General features: G+C 32.1%; 1 protein-coding gene across 2 annotated transcripts in view; it reads left to right on the top strand.

The window, feature by feature from the left end:
* Nucleotides 1-25,355, top strand: part of LOC126736818 (peptidyl-prolyl cis-trans isomerase FKBP8-like) — a 59,284-nt gene extending 33,929 nt beyond the window's left edge. For both annotated transcript variants that reach the window (XM_050441374.1, XM_050441375.1), the window contains exons 7-8: nt 6,213-6,446; nt 25,023-25,355. In XM_050441374.1, coding sequence (XP_050297331.1) covers nt 6,213-6,446; nt 25,023-25,103 — 315 coding nt within the window. In that variant the 3' untranslated portion in view covers nt 25,104-25,355. The remainder of the gene's footprint in view (nt 1-6,212; nt 6,447-25,022) is intronic.
* Nucleotides 25,356-25,979: the final 624 nt, after the last annotated feature.

Raw genomic sequence — 25,979 nt, 5'->3', positions numbered from 1 at the left:
AAACCCCAAAAGTTTTGTATTAAATTTTTTTTTTACTTTTCGCATTTCCCCTTTAGGAGGGGGGGTCAATATATGAGGAAAGACCCTGTACATCCCGCGCAAATTGCTTGAAAAAAAATAGATTATTTGGAACACTAACTATAGTTATGCATTAAATCTTTTGAAAATTTGCAAGTCTCAATTTTTTTTTGGGTTTTTTTGATATTTTTCAGGGGAGCTTACCCTTATGATGGCCGATATCTTATGTTTCCGATAAAAATTTTGGAAACCTGGGTTATTGTCTAGTTAGCTATAAAAAAATATAAAAATAATCGTTTTTTGCTACAATTTCTTGTATTATTATAATTGCTACTATTTTTTCGATACAATTAATTTGATTTGACAATTTGTCTGTATAATTGCAGGCGTGCGTTTCTTTGCAATTCTCTGTTTTAAATATTTACGATGGGCTTTAGCCCTTTCCTTCATCAGCAATTTCATATTATTGGTAATCCACGGCGTAAATGGTTTATCCCGTATATTTCTAATTAAAAGAGGCGCACGCCTGGTTATTAAATACGCTATATTTTTATTGACATTTTTAATTTTCTGATCTATATGAGGTGTGTAATAAATTTAATCCCAGTTTATTTATTTATTTATTTACGGAATCCATTTACAAAAGTGTTACATAGCATACCCATACAAACATATATATTCAGATACAAAACCATCTATAAATCAATGAAAGGTGTAGATGAGTTAATTAATTAAAGCCCCTATGAAATAATATTCTTTAACTGCCCCTAATGTTTTGACTCTATGTAATCCTAGAGTCAAAAAAGCTTATCTGTCCTGACAGACCATTAGCACTTCGAGCCATTCGTGTAATTGGCTCATTAATACCATAATTGGTACGGTGGAATGGGACTGAAAATATTTCTGATTGTCTATTCAATCTGGAAGGCACCCTAAGTTTAAAAAGAGACAATAACTCGGGACAATCTATAGTAGCATTTAAAACCTTATGCATAAAACATAAGTCGAGTAATGTTCTTCGTGACTTTAATGTGGGTAAGTTCAGGTTATCCCTGACCCACTGATAGTAATACTCCTATCTCCTGTAATCACATCTAAAAGCAGCCACCCTTAAAAATTTATTTTGAGTTTTTTCAATCTGCTCAATGTAGCAGTTATATGACGGGGACCACACAATTGAGCCATACTCCAAGATGGGCCTAACAAGAGAGCAATAAAGTAATCTAAAAGTAAACAAAGACAAATCAGATGTAGACCGTTGGATAAAACCCAGCATTTTCATTGCCCTACCAGTCACCTGATTGATGTGACTTTTAAAAGACAACCCGGAGTCAATAAATATTCCTAAGTCAGAAACCTCTGTTTTGACACCAATTGCTACATTATTTATTTTATAAAGAAAAGCAATAGGTTTTCTTTCTCTTTTTCTTATTGATATTAAGGGCCATTCTATTCAAGTGGCACCAATCAAAGAACAAATTAAGGTCTTTTTGCAGGAGCACAGCATTGGAAAGGGATGTGATAGGCCTAAATACCTTCAGATCATCAGCAAACATTAGCACACGACAATTTTCAAGTTTCCAAACTAAATCAATCAAAAAAAAGCAAAACAAAACAGGGCCTGAGTGAGAGCCCTGTGGCACCCTAGATGGCACCAAAATTTCAGAGGAACATGTATCTCCAAGATTAACAATCTGGGTTCTACTTCTGATGAATCCCGAGATCCACTGAAGAAGAGGCCCCACAATACCTAAAGCCCTAAGCTTCTGCAAGAGTAACCCATGCTTAAACCTTTCAAAAGCCTTTGAAAAATCTGTATATATTGAGTCAACCTGAAGTCCCTTCTCCAAGCTGCGGTAGAGGCAGTTGACATACAGCACCAAATTAGCATCAGTAGATCTGCCTTTTACAAATCCAAATTGCTCAGGATTAAATAAAGATTTAAAACTCAGGCAAGGCAATCCTATGACTGACCAGGCAGTCGAGCAGCTTTGGCAACTCAGATTGGTTACACACAGCCCGATAATTGGAAATTTCATTTCTACTACCAGATTTAAAAATGGGTTTTAGAAAACTTCTCTTCCAGAGAGTGGGATAAGAACCAGTACCTAGAGATTTGTTAAAAATGAACAGTATTGGTTTTGTAAGAACACAAACACATTTCTTTAGGAAGAATGCCGGAATCTCATCTGGTCCAGAGCAGAGCTTATTCTTAGAGGAAGTAATAACCTCATAAACATCCTGCGTTGACAGAGTTAAATTGCTCAGATAAATTGATTTATCAAAATCAAAAGATAGTATGTCATTGACTTGCTCATCCGAATAGACGGATGAAAAGTATTCTGCAAACATATCTGCAGTATCCGAGATATTCATACTAATTCTGTTATTGTATGTCATTCTGGAGGGAAGGCTAAAACCATTTCTTTTATTTCGAATATATGACCAGAAGTACCTCGGATTGCTAGCGAGATTCATTTCCACCCTATTAATAATATATTGTTGATTGCACAACTCTCTTAAGTACTCACATTGATGTCTCAAAAATACAAATTCATCATATTCCTGCTGTTGACCACTAATGTTAAACTTTTTGTGAATTTGTTTCTTTCTTATGATCAAACTGCGAAGCTCTGAAGAAAACCAACATGGAAAAGAAGAACTTTTGTACCTCTTTAGAGGAATAAACCTTTCCATTGAGGAGTAGATCACATTATAGAAAATTGAAACTATGACATCAATAGATGTCTCTCCCAAAAACAATTGATTCCAGTCTATCTCAGCAAGACAATCGTTAATTGCTATGTAATCTCCCTTACCAAAATCATAAAAATATTCCTCATATATCATATCATCAGAATTTTCTGCACAACAAAGATGAAAACTAATTGCTGTATGGTGCAAGCTATTCTCAAAAATCTTGTCTATTGCACGTTCGACACTAATTAAATCTGAGCTACTAAATACAAGATCCAAGGAAACCCCGTGGGTATTTAAAACCCCATTTACCTGAAAAAAGTTATAGAAGCTAAAGCAGTTGGCCAGAGAAAGCACATACATACTCTCTGTCATTCTCCAGACAACCACCAATCACCAAACCAAGATCATCATTCTACCATCTAGCATGTGGTAAATTGTAATCACCTGCCAAGACAAACAAACTACTTGAATATCTACTATATACATGTTCAACGGATTCACAATGGCTTAAATAGGCTTGAAGTGGAGATGGAGATGGTATATAAATGCAACCAACAACAAAGCTTTGATTGTCAATTGATAAATATCCACATCAACAAGTGGGATACCAATTCTATGTGTACATAAACTCTTTTTAGCCGCAATCAATACACCACCTCCACGAGCCTTGGTAGTATTTGTACCCATTTGACGATCATATCTATATAAATCATAGTTTGGTACTCCAATTTCAGCATCTGAATATTCAGATGTTCACCAATTTAATTTAATTGACTTGCATCCAAATGTAACTGATTTGAATCTATATTTTTGTAATTTCTATATTGAATTCGTTTTATGCTATTATTATTCACTGAAAATACCATATTATGATCAGTTATATTTTCTGATATACAGGGTGATTGATGGTTGATGGTAGACGTTTTCGGAGAACGGAAAATATTTTTTTTTTGAAAATTTGGCAACATGGGTTTTAGCTGATGATCTAACGATTAAAAATATTTTTAGCGATGCAGCGTTGCCGCTTATACCAAAAAGTAGTAGCAACTTTGTTATTTTAAATGGAATACCCTGTATATTATAACATATTCTAAAAGGAAATTAAAATCCCTGTCTAAAGAGGTATTATGTTTCTATATCGAAGTAGTTCGGTTTCGGAAATAAAAGCAATTTTCTGTAAAAATCGGAATATTTTGACATATTTGCTTTTGTTGGCCATGAAAGGTCATGATGAAACAATGCTATGCTATTGATGTTTGACAATGACATTTAGTTGATAAATAGTAAATACGCTTGGGTGTTTTTTTGAAATAGTGACCTAAAAATTCATTAAAATGGAAAGAAATAGTTATTCAAATGAAGTTTTAATGAATCTATTTATTATTCATGGACAATGTGACAAAATTGTAGCAAGAACATGCAGAAAGTTCAAAGAAATGTACCCGAATTTACAAAAAATGAATAAAAGAAAATTTGTGCGAATACAAAATAACTTTATACAATTTGGTTCACAACTTAAAAATGATACAAGATTATAAGTAATTTACCATAAATTTTCAAAATGATTGCCATTGACTTCAAAGCAATTCAAAATCCTGCGTTGTACAGCATGTGTTGTCGCTGCTTGTATTTCAGAAGGATCTAGTTGACCAATGCAATTGATAACTCGTTGACGTAGTTCATGTTTACCGGTGTCTTGTATACCATTTGCTTCAAATTACCCCAAAAGTAAAAATCAAGTGGTGTAAGATCAGGTGATCTCGCAGGCCAGTCCCATGGTCCCAAACGCCTAAACCAGCGGTCATCGAATTTCTCAAATAACTCACGTGTCACCTCCTCAGTGCAATGAGCAGGTGCCCCATCCAATTGGAACCAGCAAGTGCGATAATCTCCAAGCGTTAAATTTTCCAGAAAATCTTCTACTACTGAGCGCAAAATCTGAATGTATTTATGGGAGTTTAATGACCCGTCGTAAATAAAAAAAGCTATTTGATTGTCTTTTAGTAAACAAAAAACATTAAAACTAAATGTTTCTTGAAACCCCATTTCCTTAACCGCGTGTGGATTTTGATAGGCCCAAAAATTTTGATTTCTTCTATTAAAAATACCTTCTCTAGAAAAGTTTGCTTCGTCTGTCCATATTATTTTTTTTAGAAAGTTTGGATCCTCTTGAGTGCGTGTCAGAAGTATCTCACAATATTGAATGCGACGTTGGTAATCATCCGGTTTCAGCTGATGAACTTTTGAATATTTAAAGGGATGCATATTATTGTCGTTCAGAATTCTTTGCACAGAATAATAAGTTAGGCCTAAATCATCTGCTGCACTCCGGATGGAAGCTTGTGGATATGCGTGAAAGTGGGCTAAAACATTCACGATGTTGTCCTCATCAGACGTTACAGGCTTGGCAAACTTGTATCATTTTTAAGTTGTGAACCAAATTGTATAAAGTTATTTTGTATTCGCACAAATTTTTTTTTATCCATTTTCTGTAAATTCGGGTACATTTCATTGAACTTTCTGCATGTTCTTGCTACAATTTTGTCACATTGTCCATGAATAATAAATAGATTCATCAAAACTTCATTTGAATAACTATTTCTTTCCATTTTAATGAATTTTTAGGTCACTATTTCAAAAAAACACCCAAGCGTATTTACTATTTATCAACTAAATGTCACTGTCAAACATCAATAGCATAGCATTGTTTCATCATGACCTTTCATGGCCAACAAAAGCAAATATGTCAAAATATTCCGATTTTTACAGAAAATTGCTTTTATTTCCGAAACCGAACTACTTCGATATAGAAACATAATACCTCTTTAGACAGGGATTTTAATTTCCTTTTAGAATATGTTATAATATACAGGGTATTCCATTTAAAATAACAAAGTTGCTTCTACTTTTTGGTATAAGCGGCAACGCTGCATCGCTAAAAATATTTTTAATCGTTAGATCATCATCTAAAACTCATGTTGCCAAATTTTCAAAAAAAAATTATTTTCCGTTCTCCGTAAACGTCTAAGGTACCATCAACCATCAATCACCCTGTATTTATAGAGCCCAATTTTTTTTATTGTGGAGGTTTGAATAATTACTGGTAGATCAATAAGACTTGAAGTGTTTGTGGTAAAATTATGTCGTGTAGGCTCAATAATGACTTGCTTTACATTAAAAAGTATAAAATATTTAAAATGTATCCCTAATATTAAATAATTAAAATATTTAATATTAGAGACATTTTTCTGATGCTAGTCCTCATGCTTAGGTACTCTTCTCTATATACTAACGTCTAGCTTTAAATATTTGTAAAATTAAAGTTAGATTATGTAAAATGCTTTTTTATTATCGGCAAATTTTGTCATACCTCTTCATTTGTACACGATATTTAGGAATACCCTATATTTAATTTTCATTTCCTTACCTTAAGGGAGAATTTTATAGTGTAAAAATTTTTAAAACGTTAGAATACTGTAAAACTATTTCCATAGGTTCATGTGGCAAAAAATGATCTTCCACAAGCATTAAAACTGTTAGAAAAAGCGAAATCTCTTGAACCGGAGGACCCCTTGATCACTAAAGAAATTAATCAAGTCAGTGCCACCATTAACAAACAGAAAAACTCTGAGCGGGAATATGCGAGAAGAATGTTTGGAACGAGCCCGGGAGCTTCGGAGGGCAAAAATAATGCGGATAAGGGCGCTGGAAAATCTAAAGGCAAAAAGGTAAGGTTTAGTAATTTAACAATAAATTCGTATTTACAAAGCCATACAACATTATTATGATAAATTAAATGTAGTGTTTTATCCTAAGAGCGATAAAATAATAAAAATTGAGGGTTTTAAGGGTCCGGTAAAGTTATAGGGGCGTCTAAAAATTAAGGTGGTCAAAATATTGATAAAAAAGTGAGGATGATTGAAACAATACAAAACTTTGAAAATTCTGAAGATTCTTCTACATACGCTAAATACGTAATTATTGCCGCCTTGCACAAGGTTTTTTAGCTCTTGATTTTGCTATAATTAAAAAATATATATATTGAGGCAATTTTGAAACTTTTTGGGGGCGTAAATTGAAAATTGATAGGATTTTTTATCGCTTTGTATCCCTATAATTACATTTTTTGTAATTTACACAAATGAAAAATAAAACAACAATCTTATTGACCAAAATAGGAGTGGCTTCAGTATGTCCCCAGTAGTTATTTTTAATTTTGTCTGGGGCACTTCTTAATTGGGTGGGTTGGCTGTGGAGTTAATTTTAGATAATAAAAGAACAATATAGTTAGATTTTTCATTACTTTGTGAAAAAAACACATTTAATAGGTGTTAAAAATAGGTATTATTTATTTAAATTATTTGATATTTTATGTCATTTAATATATTTTGAAAAAAAATCATTATTTATGATATTTAATTATTATTAGGTAAATAATAACGTCGTCAGAACAATAAATTAATTAACAAATAATAAATTTTTATTAATAAAACACGGTGAGGACGCGCAAGTTGGAACAAATTCATTTAAAATTCCGAGGTGTGTTCGAAAAAAAAACGCTCGGATAGGTCAATTTTTATTTTTTGTCGCGATTTTTTTGATGATGAATTCATGCATACAGGGTGGACCAAAAATGAGCTACGACTATCAACTTAATTTTTTTAAATAGACAACACCCATTTTTTATTTTATTTTTTAATTCTCTATAAAATTCAAAGCATATTTTGTATACCATGTCCTATACCTAACCTCAATATTTATTAAGAAATTTGCGATTACATTTTTTATAAATAATCATAAATTTTTTAAACAGTTTATAAAAAAAACAAAACAAAAAAATTAAAGTAAATGTTCAAATTGTTGACCATTAAGTTCCTGACAGTAACCAAGTCGATATTCAAATTCTTGTAATACTTTACTTATTGTTTGATGCCGGATTTGTTGTATTTCGGCTAATATTCTATTTTTTAATTCTTCTAAACTTTCAGGTTTATCAAAATAAACTTTAGAATTTAGATAAACTCATACATAAAAATACAATGGAGTTAAATCTGACGACCTTGCTGGCCATTTAATAAATTCAGCAAAATGTTGGTAACTCGAAAAACTCATCCATTATCCCAAAGATGCTGGTCATACACTTTTATAAAAGGTAAAAAACACGAAATCTACAGCATCACAATTACATTTAATAAAATAACGAAGGTTACATGTTTCGCTCGACTAGAGCATCATCAGACCTAAACAATAATTAAAATTATGTAACCCGAAAACAGGAGAATTCAACAAAAACTTACCATAACATACACAAAACACCTAATATTTAAGTAAACAAAGATTACAATAAAGTGGCACTATCTATGTACAAAGAACTCAACTAAACAATCAAATCCTTTATACATTTCAGAAATCTAACCATTATTTAAGAGTCTCGAACTACTTGAGGTTATTAAAAACTAGGTGGCCATCAAAATCAAACCTTTCATTAACACAGGACAGATCTGGGCTTTTAAAAGCTTTACTAATCTCCATTGTCTCCAACAAGTCTAGTTTTTTACTTTTGTTGCATTGATGCAGTATTTTTATATTTTGGCTGTCAGGAAAATCATGTCTGGAGTCGAGAAGGTGATTAGCAAAAGCTGATCTGGTCACTGTGATTTCGGTATTTTTAAATTTATTGTATTGGGCCTTGTGTTCACTAATCCTAGTAGAAATCTTCCTACCAGACTGGCCGACGTACACTGCAGGGCACTCTTTACACCTAATCTCATAAACTCCTGGAGAAGATAGCGGGGGTAGTTTATCTTTAGTTTTAATTAGATGTCTATTTAAGGTATTATTGGTTTTAAAAGCTGCGGTTATGCCAAAGGGAGAAAAAAAGCGGGATAATTGTGACGAAATTGGTCCAAAATAAGTAAACGACCTAAAAGTTTTGATATTGTTTGTTTGTTGTCTGATAAAATTAAATGATAATTTATACTTGTTCACATATTGAAAATACATTTTATATATAGGTTTAAGAGGGAAAAAGTTACTGACTGCTAGTTGTTTAATGGTAAGGAATTCTTTTTTAAAAGCTTCACGAGAAAGTGGAATGTTAAAAAGTCTGTAAAATAAAGAATGAAAAGCAGCAAATTTATGTGAGGACGGTGATGTTGAATTATATTGTATAATATTATCTGTTGTTGCTTGTTTACGAAATATTTCAAAGGATATCTTATTTCTTTCCCTCTTAAGTAATAAATCTAAGAATGGTAAGGTGTTGTTCTGTTCTCGTTCGATTGTGAACTCAATTTTAGAGTGAAGAGAGTTGACATAATTATGGAAATTTGTAAGCTCTACCTCACTTCCATTCCAAATCAAACATATATCATCCACATACCGTTTATAAAAGATGATGTTATTTTTAAAATTACTGCTCATTATTTTTGTTTCTAAGTTGCTAAGAAATACTTCACTAAGAAATGGCGATAAAGAACAGCCCATTGCTAGACCTTCTTTTTGTTTGAAAAAACGGTTGTTAAATTGGAAAAAATTTTGATCTAACACAGTAGAAAGAAGCAAAAGTAGATTTTCCACCAAAAGTGAATCAAGTTTCCCCCTGAGAAGATCTTTGACTAAGACCAGACAATCAGCGGGTGGAATGCTTGGAAATAAGTTTTTCACGTCTAGTGATATAAGCTGGGCTGTATCTGGAAGGTGAACATTCTGAATGCTTTTGGCAAAATTCACTGAATTTGTTACAGAATATGGTGCTTTGAAGTTTGAGACATTTCTAAGAACGTTGTTAAGCCAAGATGATAACTGGTAACAAGGGGAGTCAACAAAGGAAACCACAGGTCTAATTGGCATGCTAGTTTTATGGACTTTTGGCAACCCATATAATAGAGGTGTTTTAGGGTTCATGGGATATAGTTTTTGTTTTGTAGAATTAAAATATTCTAAGGTTACCAAGGTCATGTCTAAGACTTTTTTTAATTTATTAAAGAATGGACCTGTCGGATCTCTGTCGACCTTTTCAAAGTCTTCTGTGTTTAGAAAATCCATTACTTTATTTATGTAATCGTCTCTTTTTAAGGCAAGTAAGCATGATCCCTTATCGGCTTTTGTGAAAACTATATCGTTGTCCCTCATTTTCTTTTTTATAGATCTTAATATTTTGTTGTTGTTTTGATTTATTCTCTGTTTATTGTTAAGGAAACAATTTTGATTTAAAAAGGAAATTATTCTTGCTCTTAAAATGTTCTTATTTGATATATCCGTTGACTGTAGAGCATTTTCAGCCTCTACAGCCAATGTTTCCCTAACACATCGGTCGGTTCTGGTAGGAAGATTAAATTTTAAATTGTTGTTAAGAAATTTTAATTCGACTTCAGAAAAAGAAACATCACTAAGGTTCATAAATCTATCGTGAAAAACATGACTAAAATTTCTTATGCGATATTCGTGGAAATCATTGAGTCTAAGTGAAGTTATATATTTGTTTTTAAGGTTACTAAGTTTCTTGTGTAATCTATTAAAAGTAGTAGAGCCGAAAGTTGTTACTTCATCTCTGAATTTACAATCCAAATAAATAAATTCCGCATAATGTAATAAGTTGTTAAGTTTGAAAAATAAAAACTTTAATTTTACATTGACGTTGTTTAAGTTCCTGTAGTGGTCTTTAATTTCTTCTTTCAACCATGATTTTCTCGCCAGGTCTAAGGCTTTTCTACCTGCATGAGTCCTTGTTTTGCATCGCAAAGAAACGAAATTTGGCGTAAGGAGAAAAAAAATAATGCTAATCAAGCTTCACTCATCCGCCTCTACCAGAAAAACCTTATCTCAAGGAAGAATTACCTACTGAAGATATGGTTTATTCAACAATGCTTGCTTTTTCACCTTACGCCAAATTTCGTTTCTTTGCGATGCAAAACAAGGACTCATGCAGGTAGAAAAGCCTTAGACCTGGCGAGAAAATCATGGTTGAAAGAAGAAATTAAAGACCACTACAGGAACTTAAACAACGTCAATGTAAAATTAAAGTTTTTATTTTTCAAACTTAACAACTTATTACATTATGCGGAATTTATTTATTTGGATTGTAAATTCAGAGATGAAGTAACAACTTTCGGCTCTACTACTTTTAATAGATTACACAAGAAACTTAGTAACCTTAAAAACAAATATATAACTTCACTTAGACTCAATGATTTCCACGAATATCGCATAAGAAATTTTAGTCATGTTTTTCACGATAGATTTATGAACCTTAGTGATGTTTCTTTTTCTGAAGTCGAATTAAAATTTCTTAACAACAATTTAAAATTTAATCTTCCTACCAGAACCGACCGATGTGTTAGGGAAACATTGGCTGTAGAGGCTGAAAATGCTCTACAGTCAACGGATATATCAAATAAGAACATTTTAAGAGCAAGAATAATTTCCTTTTTAAATCAAAATTGTTTCCTTAACAATAAACAGAGAATAAATCAAAACAACAACAAAATATTAAGATCTATAAAAAAGAAAATGAGGGACAACGATATAGTTTTCACAAAAGCCGATAAGGGATCATGCTTACTTGCCTTAAAAAGAGACGATTACATAAATAAAGTAATGGATTTTCTAAACACAGAAGACTTTGAAAAGGTCGACAGAGATCCGACAGGTCCATTCTTTAATAAATTAAAAAAAGTCTTAGACATGACCTTGGTAACCTTAGAATATTTTAATTCTACAAAACAAAAACTATATCCCATGAACCCTAAAACACCTCTATTATATGGGTTGCCAAAAGTCCATAAAACTAGCATGCCAATTAGACCTGTGGTTTCCTTTGTTGACTCCCCTTGTTACCAGTTATCATCTTGGCTTAACAACGTTCTTAGAAATGTCTCAAACTTCAAAGCACCATATTCTGTAACAAATTCAGTGAATTTTGCCAAAAGCATTCAGAATGTTCACCTTCCAGATACAGCCCAGCTTATATCACTAGACGTGAAAAACTTATTTCCAAGCATTCCACCCGCTGATTGTCTGGTCTTAGTCAAAGATCTTCTCAGGGGGAAACTTGATTCACTTTTGGTGGAAAATCTACTTTTGCTTCTTTCTACTGTGTTAGATCAAAATTTTTTCCAATTTAACAACCGTTTTTTCAAACAAAAAGAAGGTCTAGCAATGGGCTGTTCTTTATCGCCATTTCTTAGTGAAGTATTTCTTAGCAACTTAGAAACAAAAATAATGAGCAGTAATTTTAAAAATAACATCATCTTTTATAAACGGTATGTGGATGATATATGTTTGATTTGGAATGGAAGTGAGGTAGAGCTTACAAATTTCCATAATTATGTCAACTCTCTTCACTCTAAAATTGAGTTCACAATCGAACGAGAACAGAACAACACCTTACCATTCTTAGATTTATTACTTAAGAGGGAAAGAAATAAGATATCCTTTGAAATATTTCGTAAACAAGCAACAACAGATAATATTATACAATATAATTCAACATCACCGTCCTCACATAAATTTGCTGCTTTTCATTCTTTATTTTACAGACTTTTTAACATTCCACTTTCTCGTGAAGCTTTTAAAAAAGAATTCCTTACCATTAAACAACTAGCAGTCAGTAACTTTTTCCCTCTTAAACCTATATATAAAATGTATTTTCAATATGTGAACAAGTATAAATTATCATTTAATTTTATCAGACAACAAACAAACAATATCAAAACTTTTAGGTCGTTTACTTATTTTGGACCAATTTCGTCACAATTATCCCGCTTTTTTTCTCCCTTTGGCATAACCGCAGCTTTTAAAACCAATAATACCTTAAATAGACATCTAATTAAAACTAAAGATAAACTACCCCCGCTATCTTCTCCAGGAGTTTATGAGATTAGGTGTAAAGAGTGCCCTGCAGTGTACGTCGGCCAGTCTGGTAGGAAGATTTCTACTAGGATTAGTGAACACAAGGCCCAATACAATAAATTTAAAAATACCGAAATCACAGTGACCAGATCAGCTTTTGCTAATCACCTTCTCGACTCCAGACATGATTTTCCTGACAGCCAAAATATAAAAATACTGCATCAATGCAACAAAAGTAAAAAACTAGACTTGTTGGAGACAATGGAGATTAGTAAAGCTTTTAAAAGCCCAGATCTGTCCTGTGTTAATGAAAGGTTTGATTTTGATGGCCACCTAGTTTTTAATAACCTCAAGTAGTTCGAGACTCTTAAATAATGGTTAGATTTCTGAAATGTATAAAGGATTTGATTGTTTAGTTGAGTTCTTTGTACATAGATAGTGCCACTTTATTGTAATCTTTGTTTACTTAAATATTAGGTGTTTTGTGTATGTTATGGTAAGTTTTTGTTGAATTCTCCTGTTTTCGGGTTACATAATTTTAATTATTGTTTAGGTCTGATGATGCTCTAGTCGAGCGAAACATGTAACCTTCGTTATTTTATTAAATGTAATTGTGATGCTGTAGATTTCGTGTTTTTTACCTTTTATAAAAATGTTGGTAAGGTAATCTGTGGGGGGGGAAATATCGAATCTGCTGGTATAAATGGGTTTTCACCATCTGGATAAAGTGCAATTGGACGTAGTTATGCATAACGCGACCAAGCGCCAGAATAACAATTGTGGGAAAACACAATTAAGTTTCGAATGCCCTTAAAAATCAATAAAATCTAATACAGATCTGATTTTTGCAAGCTATTAGAGTTGAGCAAAATTTCACTACCTGTGAATCATTCACTGTGAATAAAAAATCACATTCACGACTTGATGACAACTTAAAAATAAACTGTGAAATGTCAAAATGTGAATGAGAAAGGCGCATTCACATTGAGACAAACCAATACGCGTCAAAATTAACCGAAAGAAGTAAGAACCTATTCCACATTCAATCGTATTCGTTCGCGCCCAATCTCGCATCAGCGATTGGCCGTCGCTAAACAGACTATCCGATTCCCATCATCTATCCGTCTCTCTCGCTTGTGGAGAGAAACGAGAGAGACGGATAGGCGATAGATTTATGTCAATCGGAGACATCGTTTTGGTCGTAGCTTATAGCAGGAATTTTGGTGGGAATAGATGTTAACTTATGATTCGATTGATATTGATAGCCATTTAGTGCCTATGTATATTTTAAATTCTTACATTAATATATTTTAATCGGTTTCATTATCTGTATCTTTCTTATTAACAGTTTGATAGTAAGTACAAAGTGAATAGCAAAATTGTGAACGAGGCGTTTTCACATAAATAATAAATGATTTGTGGTAACTAGCTACCCAAGTAGGTAAGCTTGCTTCTTTGACCAAAAGGATTTTTTCTTATTAATAATTTAGTTTTAGCTTGTGAGAGACTGAATATTAGTTTTATAATTGAAATATGCCGTTACCTGCGAAACGAAGAAAAATAAGTTATTTATGGAACTTTTTTACTCAATTGGACGAAAGTTATGCAAAATGTAATTTGTGTAGTGCAAAATTATCCTACAAGACTAGTACATAAAATTTGAAAAAACACATGGAAATCAAGCATCCCACAGTCTCCTTAGGTTTTACAAACGAAGAGTGTTCACCGGACTTAGAAAATAAGGTAGGAAAATTATGTCATATTTTTTGTGCAATTTTCCACTTTTATTCTAGGTTTTTGGAGCTGATGATCCTACTTATTAATTTAAATTTATTCTTTATAAGGTAGAGAATATTTCAGAAATGGACGCTCATAAATGTCTTTGATGCGTTTTATTTATCATCATTTTCGTTTATACGTGATGTTATTTATCACTATTTAAATTTTTTTAGAAATCTCAATTGTCGCAGTTGACTACTGGTGAAAGTGTTGCAGTATCAAGTATTTCCAAAGCTGCAAGAAATCCAAAAAGCACAGAGTAAAGCAGTGACCAACCAGATATTCCTATACTCTATTTCAGAAATGTGTAGAGCAATAAAACCTCATTAGGTATGCAAAAGTGGTACCTGGTGATCCACCAATATTTTATGCCACTACCTTAGTTGGGTATTAGTTTCAATGTAAAATTCTTTCTTTTCGTTGATTGCAGGTAGTGCCACTCGGTTTTGGGTCAATTTATGAGTTTTGCCCATTGTTACCCACTGATAAACATTGAAAACGGTTCGCCAAAGGCGTGCAACTGGGACTTGTTTTTTACCTTATAATTAATGTACTTAAATGCTATTTTATTTTAGAAAGTTACTTTTGTTTAAATGGAATAATATATTTTTTTCACAAATTTATTGAACATAATATGTAGAGTAAAACAGTTGAAAATGTCACTTTTGGATCTGGCACTTTTTGAACAGTGTATAACAATTTTAAATTATAATAGATTGTAGTCTTCTTCGTCATCTGACGAACTGTCATCATCACCTCTTGACATTATAATTAAAGGATCGATGAGGTTGTCAAGATCCCACATTTTGTCCTCTTGCTTAATTACATGCTGGACTGCTTTTTGCCAATTCTCTGGTGTCGCTTCCGTAATGGCTTGATCAAACAGTAGCTTAACATCTTTCATTTTAAAAGTCGTGTTTTGTCTTGCTACAAATCCTTTTACCTGCGCCCATATCAGTTCTATAGGATTTAGTTCGCAATGATATGGCGGTAAGCGCAGTACAGTTATATTATATTTTTCGGCTATATCTTCCACGGCGTATTTCATGAAACGAGTTTTGTGTAAGTTTGCTATTGCCAGCAGTTCTTTTTTTATCAAATTTGCTTCAAACGCAATACCTTTTGCAGTCAGCCAATCGATAATTTCTTGCTTTCTCCAACTTGAAGTTGGCGTCTTCTCTATTCGCCGTGAATGATAGCTTGCGTTATCCATAACCACCACCGAATTAGCCGGAAGAAATTTTATCATTTCACCAAAATAGTCCTCGAAAACGTCTGAGTTCATGTCTTCATGGTAATCTCCTGTGCGAGTCGACTCAAAGGTTAGCAGACCTTCTTTTAAAAATCTCTCTTCGCTTCCAATATGTGTGATTATAAGTCTTTTTCCTTTTCCCGAAGGTACTTTAATACCCGTAGACAGGCCTTCTATGAAAGCTTGGCGAGCACTGGTTAAATTTTTGTCTTGCCACATTTTTTGGACTATATAACCTTCGTTAATCCACGTCTCATCAAGATAAAAAACTTTCTTTTGCTCCCTGCGGTACTGCTTGATACTTCTCAAGTATTGTCGTCTCCAACAAACAATTTCGTCGCTCTCCAGTAAAAGTGCTTTGCGGTTATGCTTTTCCCAGGCAAAATCCATATTTTTTAAAGTTTTCCATAAAAGTTTTCTACTTATCAACGGAATACTGTCATCTCGGCCAAGCTCCATTAAAATTTTGTCTATGTCCTTTTTAAAATAAAAAGAGTGAACTTTTCTTCGAATTATACATTTAGCATTTTCATCAAGGACTTTTGTAGGTCGTCCTGGCTTTTGCTTGGGAGATTCCACTTGACCTGCTACTTTTCTTTCCCGCAACAATTTGAAAATGGTGGACTTTCCAATTCCACTCATTCGAGAACATTTTTCAACAATTTCTTGCACAGTAAAACTAGGGTAATCGTGTTTTATGCAATCATGTACATTTAAAATAATAACTTTTTCACTCAGCGATAGTGGAGAATTTTTATCTTTTCGTTGGACTGAATACCTCCATTTTTTAAATATTGGGATAATAATATTGTGATTACACTACAGCGTAGCAGTGACTACTAACGTTTAAAATATGATTTAAAAGTATTTATAGTCTGTATATATTACCTGACCCCATTTTTGCATGTTACAAAGCGTTAAAAGATAGGTACCTATACAAAAGGATTAAAAGTATTTATTTAGTATTTAATCTCTTTCAAAATAAAGGCATTTAATCCGTGAAAATTAAATTCATAAATATTATAAGTACCTGCGCCTATGAACTACCACGAAATGTACCCAAACAGAACGGAATTCCCCAGTTTATTGCTCTATACACTTCTGAAATAGAGTATAGTTCTTTAAAGCCATTGCATTCTAATTCGGGGCGTATTATAGGACCTCGTGAAACTGCTATCTCTGCATACATTCCTAAAAGAGTAACACCAAAAAGCTGCTGGCTCTTTTTACAGAGAGTTTTCAACCGTTTAGAATTGTAGAGGAACCTGCCTTCCGTGAATTTGTAGCAGCTTTAAATCCGTCTTATGAATTACCATCAAGACACACAATATCAAGAACACTCATACCTGCAATGTACGAAAAATGTTTAAACGACACTCGTCTTCTTTTGAGAAGTTCTAAGAAACTGTGTGTTACTACAGACTGTTGGACGTCGATAAATATGGAGAATTTTATGGCTATCACAGTGCATTTTCTGAACGAGAATTTTGTACCAATCTCGCTTCTTTTAGAGTGCTCAAATTTATCGGCTTAACATACTTCCATAAACCTTGCTGCTGAATTAAAAAGGGTGCTTAAAGAATGGAACGTAGAAAATAAAATTCTGATGGTCGTTTCTGATAATGCAGCCAATATTAAAGCTGCAATTCAGAACGAATTAGGTTGGATACATTTTGGTTGTTTTGCCCATACCATAAACCTTGTCGTGAATGATGGCTTAAAAGAAGAAAAAATAACTGAAATAATTACCAAGGTAAAGGGTATCGTAGGGCATTTTAAAAAGAGTCATTCGGCTACATCTAAATTACTAGCATATCAGAAATCGCAGGGAAGTGGAAATCCATTAAAATTATTACAGGACGTGTCCACGCGGTGGAATTCCACATTTTTTATGTTGGAAAGATTTTTATTACTAAAGGAGGCAGTAAAAACCACAATGGCTCTAACTAACATGGATGCGGCTAATCATTTAACAACACATGAATGGGATATTTTGCGGCAACTTTGTCAAATTTGAAAGCCGTTTGAAAAAGTGACGCGAACAGTGTCTAGTGAAAAATATTTGATCGCATCGCTTGTAATTCAATTTACCAATGGATTAATTTCAATTAATAATAATTTCGCAAAGCAACAGTTTCTAGAATGTATAAAAAATATTGTAAAAAAAATTAGTAATTCACTTGATGAGAGGTTTGGAAAGTTAGAAAACAGCAATACTCTATCTATAGCGTTATTTCTTGACCCACGGTTTAAACAAATTGCCTTTAAGGATAAAAATAATGCAGAGATTGCAAGAAAAAATGTTATAAGCCTAGTTGCTGAAAAGTTTTCAGTTCAACAATGCATCGACAAAGATAAAGAAAGAAACGGTATATCTAAAATACCTTCTGATGCTATAAATAGCGATGACGAAATATGGGCCGAATTTGACGAAATTGCTGCAAAAGACCAACCAATAATAGGTACATCCACTAGCAAAGCAATTGTTGAAATTCAGAGATTTTTAGACTATGAAAGACTACAGAGAAAAGAGGATCCATTAAAATGGTGGAGAGAAAATAAGCACATGTTTCCCCATATTGCTTTAGTTGCCCAAGAACGCCTTAGTGCCATTGCGACTTCCGTGCCCTGTGAAAGGCTTTTTTCAAAAGCTGGACTATTTGTGTCGGAGAGACGAAGTCGACTTAGTACCAGAAAAACTCAAATTTTACTTTTTTTGAATAGTAATACCAAATTTTTAGGATAATTACTATATTTTTTATAAAAAGTTTTTAATGCTATTAATATATTTTTATTATATAAAAGGAGAAGTTATTTTAGGTTTGTTATAATTTAAAAGTCTATATTTTATTTTTTTAATTATTTTATTTTAGATTTATAAAGAATTACTTTACGTAGCGATCTCGTGAATAATTATATTTTATATTGTTATGCTTATTTAGTTTTTTTTTACTGAAATTTTTATTATGATAGAATATTTTAATTTATCCATTTCTGAGAAAGGTCGAATATTAAAATATGTTTGTTCTTATCATTATTTTAAACTTTTAAGACAATTATTTCTTATTAGGACATAGTGATATAAGTTTTGAAAATGTTTATGAAAATATATATTTTTTCAAATATGACAACAATGAATCATTGTTGTCATTGTCAATGGTATTGTCTCCAATTTTTAATTTACTTTTATCCCCCTTAATATTTGTATCTGGGTATAAACAATCACGATACAGTAAACACAGAATAGTAATGCTTTTCTTATTATTATGCGACTTCACTGCCATGATATTACACTACACGATAAGCAATCTCGCCAACCGGCGCTCAATCGTGAATTCACATTCACAGGTTATATTCACAGTGAATAGAAAATCGCGTTAACAGTTATACCTGTGAATTCAAATTCACGACTTCGAAGCTCAAGCCTACAAGCTATATCCAAGACACTATTTCAAATTATATTATGTAAGCTTTTAGCAAAAAATAATAAATTTTAGAAGTTATGATAAATAATGTCACCTAGTCTGGTTATGCTTTTTTACTTATTTTAGGTTTTTTATTTTACAAAATTTAACCACACGCCAAACTTCGCATACTTCGCAAACTTCGCATAGCGCGTTTATGCAATGCCATGTATTTTCTTTTTAGACTATATATTTCGACTGACAGCCCTATTTTTCATTAAGGTGGTTTATGAAGAGCTGAAGAAAAGTGACTATTTAAAACCCTTACAGATCTTTTAGAAAATCCTGTAAAAGCACTTTTTCTTTTAAAGAAACAACAAAATTACAGTAAAACTAAACCATTTTATTTATTAACATAATAAGCTAAGCAAATTACAACTGCATAGCTATAGTATACCTTGAAAAACTTCAAATAAAACTAGAGTTTCTTTGTAACAACTAACGGCTGTCTATTACTCGAAGTTCTGTTACTGCGCCATTTCATAGTAGCACTAGATAGTTGGTATCTACTTACCTCTAAATGAGTAAAATACCTCTAATTTAGTAAAATAGCAGTCAGCATTTTTTTTAAATTTAAATTAAATCACTCAAGAAACGTCTGTTGATATTTCCTAGCTAAGTTTGGTAAATGTTCTGCGAGAAAAATGATCAAAATTTGACAAATATCACGTGATATATTACCTATTTTTTTAACACTCGAGATTTTTTTCGTAGATAAACATGGTATTTGGCCGTCAGATGACACAATAATACCAAAAAAACGAATTTGGCGCTTGGTCGCGTTATACATAACTATGTCCAATTAAACTAGGTATTAATGTACTATCTGATTTTGAAGCAACTCCAAATATTTTACAGAGGTAAGTGCGCCCTCAATAAAATAGGGACCCACAATTGACGTGCCCACAATTTCTGCCCATACGTTTAACTTCTTAGGACATTGTGTGTAACTTTCCATACTCCAGTGTGGATTTTCTGGTGCCCAATAACGAAAATTTTGCCTATTTACAGAACCATTTAAAAAAAAGTTGCCTCGTCGGAAAAAAAAACAATCTTACTTAAAAATTGTCGGTTTGCATTACATTTATTCATCATTATTTCGCAAAACTCTATTCTGCGGATGTGATCATTTTCAATAAGCTCCTGAATTAAATGAATTTTATATGGATGTCATTTATTCCTATGCAAATATTTTAGATTACATGATTTACTAACCAACTGATCTGCAGCAACTTGTCCAGTTGATTTATGTGGATTTTATTGTAAATCGAGCAAAATATCTAATTGTCTGTTTTCTGGAAGCGTGGGACGGTCCAGGTCGTATTTGTCTCTAACATGACCAGAATCTAAATTTTTTTTCAATTTTGCTTACTACCGAATGTAAGTAATATCTCCGGGTACTTATTGTTAAACGGATCGCAAAGTTCGGCCTGTGTTCGAGTCTTATCGCTATATCCTATCATCAAAATTTCAATTCTTTGTTTTTCAGTTAAACGCGCCATACATTTAAACTTTGCAACTGCACTTGACAGTTACTGACATTTACGTAAAGTAATACATACTGTTTCCATGCGATTAAATAGTGACAAGGTGTCAACAATCAAATATACCTGTTAAAAAACTACGAAAAAACATGTTTGAATATGCTCAAATGACCCAAACAGTTGCAAATTTATTAATAATGTTAGTATTAGGTATAAGTCATGGTATACAAAATATACTTAGAATTCTATGCAGAATTCAAAAATGGAATAAAAAATAGGTGTTTCCGTTTAAAAAATTGAAGTTGATGGTTGTTGCTTATTTTTGGTTCACCCTGTATACATGAATTTATCATCAAAAATTCGAAAAAAATAAAATCGAAGAAAAAAATAAATATTAAAAACTCTGGAGCACGCAAGGATCTATGAATCTCTTATATTGATTATGATATTACAGATTATAATTGACGAGGACGATCTACAATATATACAGGGTGTTACTTAAAGGTATGTCATAATTTAAAAGGGACATTCCTGGACCGATTTTAAGTCGAAAAGTTTATATAAACATGGGTCCTAAAATGCTTAGTTTTTAAGATGCAGGGTGTTAAAGTTTTATTTATTTTTTTCGTTTTTAATAATTTTTTTAAATACGGTTTAAAATATTAAACTGAATTTTGGCACAGTATATTATGGCATAAAAACACATTTTTTAGATGTTCACCTACTTTTTTTTAACAACCAGTGGCGTATCTATGATGAATTTTTAATACAATTTTACAAAAAAAATACTAAGCCATTGACTTACGAAAAAAATTATGATTTTATCTTAATTATCATTCAATTATAAACAAAAAATTCCTCCATGACTTTTGCCGTAAATCTTACCGTTTGGGTGTAATCGTTAATTAAAAAAAAACGTCTTTTATGCATAAAATGCATCTTTATTAAATTATGGAAATAAATCAAGTTAGCTTTGCTCGTTGCCAGAAATTGTTTTTTGTTGTTTTAAACATTATGTCACTTGCGTTAGTGATTATTCTTGACAGTTTGTTTTTAGTACCCTTTGGATCTTAAAACGTGAATTGTACTAGTTGAAAAATGGTAGATTATTCTAATTTGGAAATGACGCAAATGCATTTCCTTTATGGCCAATGGTAATGCTATGGAGGCGCGGCGTTTGTATCAAGAAAGGTATCCTAATCGCGCTGTCCCAGATAGAAGAATATGTATAAACATTCATCGTCTTCTGGCTGAATCTGGGAGTTTTAAGGCTAATTCTGCCGAGGGAATGCCCCGTACAGTTAGGACACCGGCAGTTGAAGAGGCTGTCCTACATGCAGTCGAAGAGGATCCGACCACAAGTACACGAAAAATTGGTATGGTATTGAACATCTGCTACAAGACGGTATGGGAAATTTTAAGGGATTCTTTGTTATATCCTTTTCGCATACAAAGGGTTCAGGCATTGCTTCTTAGAGATTATGAACCGCGTACGCAATTTTGTACATGGTATCTCCAAAAAGTAACACAAAATCCTCAATTTGGTGCGAACATCTTGTTTACGGACGAAGCTAATTTTTCCAGAAATGCAATAATCAATTTCCATAACAATCATTACTGGGCTCAAGAAAACCCTCATGCGATTACAGAGACACATTTTCAGGAACAATTTTCAATAAACGTTTGGATCGGTATCGTATCTGATCATTTAATTGGACCATCTTTTTTACCAGGACGCCTTAACGACAGAATTATTGTAATTTTCTCCAAAATGATTTGCCTTTGCTTCTCGAAGATGTTCCTCTTCAGTTACGGCAACAACTTTGGTTTATGCATGATAGTGCTCCAGCCCACTTTAGCATATTGGCTCGTGAGCATTTGAATAGAGTCTACCGAAATAAATGGATAGGCCGTGGAGGACCACAGTTTTGGCCACCTAGATCACCTGAGTTAAATAGCCTAGATTTTTTTTTGTGGGGACACCTAAAAACATTGGTTTATCAGACACCAATTGTGACATTAGAAGAACTAAGAAATAGAATTATTGACGGATGTAAAACTATACGAAACACGCCTGGAATTTTCGAAAGAGTTCGTGATTCTATGAGAAGAAGAGCAGAAGCCTGCATAGAGGCAAGAGGTGGTCATTTCCAACATTTGTTGTAAATTATGTATGTATGTATTGTATTTAATTGTTGTTGCTTTTTGTTCAACAGTTTCTAAAAAATAGCTTGAAAATAAATATTTTAAAAAATGTACCTAATAAAAACTGAAAATAAAATCAAACTTAACACAATCAAAAATACTCATTAATGTCAGTGTCATAATGTTTACAACAACAAAAAAAACAGTTGCTGGCAACGAGCAAAGCTAACTTGATTTATTTCCATAATTTTTAAATATGCATTTTATGCATAAAAGACGTTTTTTTAATTAACGATTATACCCAAACGGTAAGATTTACGCCAAAAGTCATGGAGGAATTTTTTGTTTATAATTGATTGATAATTAAGATAAAATCATAATTTTTTTCGTAAGTCAATGGCGTAGTATTTTTTTTGTAAAATTGTATTAAAAATTCATCATAGATACGCCACTGGTTGTTAAAAAAAAGTAGGTGAACATCAAAAAAATGTGTTTTTATGCCATAATATCCTGTGCCAAAATTCAGTTCAATATTTTAAACCGTATTTGAAAAATTTATTAAAAACAAAAAAAAATAAAACTTTAACACCCTGTATCCTAAAAACTAATCATTTTAGGACCCATGTTTATATGAACTTTTTGACTTAAAATCGGTCCAGGAATGTCCCTTTTAAATTATGACATACCTTTAAGTAACACCCTGTATAAGTGAGTGTTTTTTTTTTAATTTTGTTTAAGTTTTATTGTAAATTTTCAAAATAATTAATATTATTTAATGTGATTTTAGTTGTATAAAATTGGGTCAATTGATTTTTATTTTAATAATTTTATTTGCTTTTTATGTATCTTTTAGAGTCCTGAGGATGATCTATAGAGATCGAAACGTCGAAAAAATATACAATTGATCGTCTGAAGTAGTTTTTTTGACCTATATCCAACAAAAATAAAAATTAAGCAAAAATATTTTATTTCAACTCTACAATAATTTTTCACGTTTCAATGTCTATTTTTTCTCTCAGTTAACACAGATGCTTCTTCTGGTCTTGCGCTGTATTACCGACTAATTGTGAAATTTGGGTATTCATTGAAAAAATGCAAAAGTTGCAATAAAAAATTTAAAAACGGATTTTGACCTATACATGTTTGACTTAAAATGTCCAAACTTATGTAAGCGTAAATCGTCTTAAAGGATTGCTTCTACTACCTGTATACTATACAGGGTGTCCTATTTGCTATATGTGACTATTGCTAATTCCGAAACTATAGGAGATACGAGGGCAGTTAAATTAGAAAAAAGTTGACAATTTTGATGCTTCTTTTAAATCGTTTTACGGCGTTGCAAAAAATGCAAAAAACGCCAAATTTATTTTTTTTTTTAAATTTCCAAAACTATTGTTTTTAGAAACTTACTTTTAAAAATAAAGTTTTATAGTTTTTTGTGCTCTACAAAACTTCACCTTTAATTTTATTTTACGACGTTTGGTATCTTGGCAACGGCTATCAATTTCTTTTTATTTATACGGATCTGCATTTTTTATAACTTATTTTGAAAGCATTTTTTATTCCCTATAAAATGATGTATCTCATTCATATGTTGTCCAACGTTTCAACGTATTAATAATCATTATCAGGAATTTTTCCTTAGTGCGGATCTGACTTTTTTAATTGTCAAAAACTTAAATACTTTTAAACGTTTATTCTTTTCTTTATGATTTAAAATTTAATTAATTAAAAGCTTAAGCTTATTAAACTAGTGGTTATTAGCGTTAAACCCGATAAACCCTAATCTAAATGTTAACAAATGTTGTTTTAAATTATGATTCTTATTGATATTATCCGTTCAATTTAGTTAACTATGACAGTAGTTGAAGTGTGCGTTGTCATGAATACCAAACAAAAATAATATTTTTGACAGAAGTCATCAAACTTTCGCGCCATTTTTTATTCATGATAATATTTGTTTTATTGGTAATAACGGTCGTTTAAATTGGCCCGCAAGATCGCCTAATATAACACCCAAGGATTTTTGGCGTTTTTATAAATCACCGTGTAATTCACGAACTAAAAAACATTTTGCAACGCTGTAAAAGAATTTAGGAATTTAGAATAAGCATCAAAATTGGCAACTTTTTTCTAATTTAACTGCCCTCGTATCTCCTATAGTTTCGGAAATAGCAATAGTCACACATGGTAAATAGGTCACCCTGTAGATATATTTAAACACTGCATAAACATAATTTGCTCTAAAAATGATTCGTGTTTAGAAAAGAGTAACTTGTTAGAGCAATCACTGTCACACATCTCATCACATAAACTTTTAAATTTCAGGTTCAACTTTGGGTCACCTTGGGAGCCACCGCTATTATCGGCCTGGCAGGAGTAGTAGCCTACAAGTTCAAATATCCTTAGACACGGATCATCCTAAAGAAGACTTATTTTACTTTACTTAGTCCTACAGTTATTTTGTTTTGTGTGGTACTGGTCACTATTATTATTTTCTTGTGTGTTTGAGGCTAAAAAAGAAGAGTTCTCGTTAGTACTCATGTACAGTGTTGACAGATTGATTGTTATTAGATAATGTTGATAAATTTTTAACTCTTTCTTTTTTGGCCTGAGACTTTTTTTGTGTGAATTATTGGATTAAAATGATAATTTTCTGTACTGTTTTATATATATTTTTTTTAGTCATAATAACGAAGTTTTGGAATTTTGTGTTCATAATAAAACACTGAAAAGCATTAATAAAATTTATTTAACAACATAACTAATTTAAAGGATCACAAATAGGTGATTTTGCCATACTGAACAATATATAAATTGCTGAATAAAGAGTTCGGGAGAAGGAATTTCTTACCCAATTTTAAATATTAGATTCCATTATCGTTAAATGACATGACCATTTCAAAATTCAATCAAATAACAAAAATTATACAAAAAATTATAGTAAGATGGTAACACATCGAAGTCCACTTAACAGAGAAGTGCTGAACTTCTTGGCTAACATGTGTAATTTGAAGACACGAGTTGATAAAGGTGCTATGTCCATTTTTTTCAAAAAATGACTTATTTGTATATTTGGTTAATAAAGTCGTAATACAACCCCTGAATAACTCAAGATTCTTAAATTGTTAATAATAAGGATTATTTTAATTGATAAAGGTACTATGTCCTATTACTAAGTACCCTTTTTAATTAGATAAAGGTGCTATGTCCATATTTAAGGACATAGCACCTTTATCCACTAGATAGTGGAAAAGTTTTATTTACATGGTAGGTGCCATGTGA

Source organism: Anthonomus grandis, chromosome 5 (genome assembly GCF_022605725.1).
Source record: "Anthonomus grandis grandis chromosome 5, icAntGran1.3, whole genome shotgun sequence".
Taxonomy (NCBI): domain Eukaryota; kingdom Metazoa; phylum Arthropoda; class Insecta; order Coleoptera; family Curculionidae; genus Anthonomus; species Anthonomus grandis.
The sequence above is the reverse complement of the archived record's forward strand: the minus strand, read 5'-3'. Positions and strand labels throughout refer to the sequence as shown.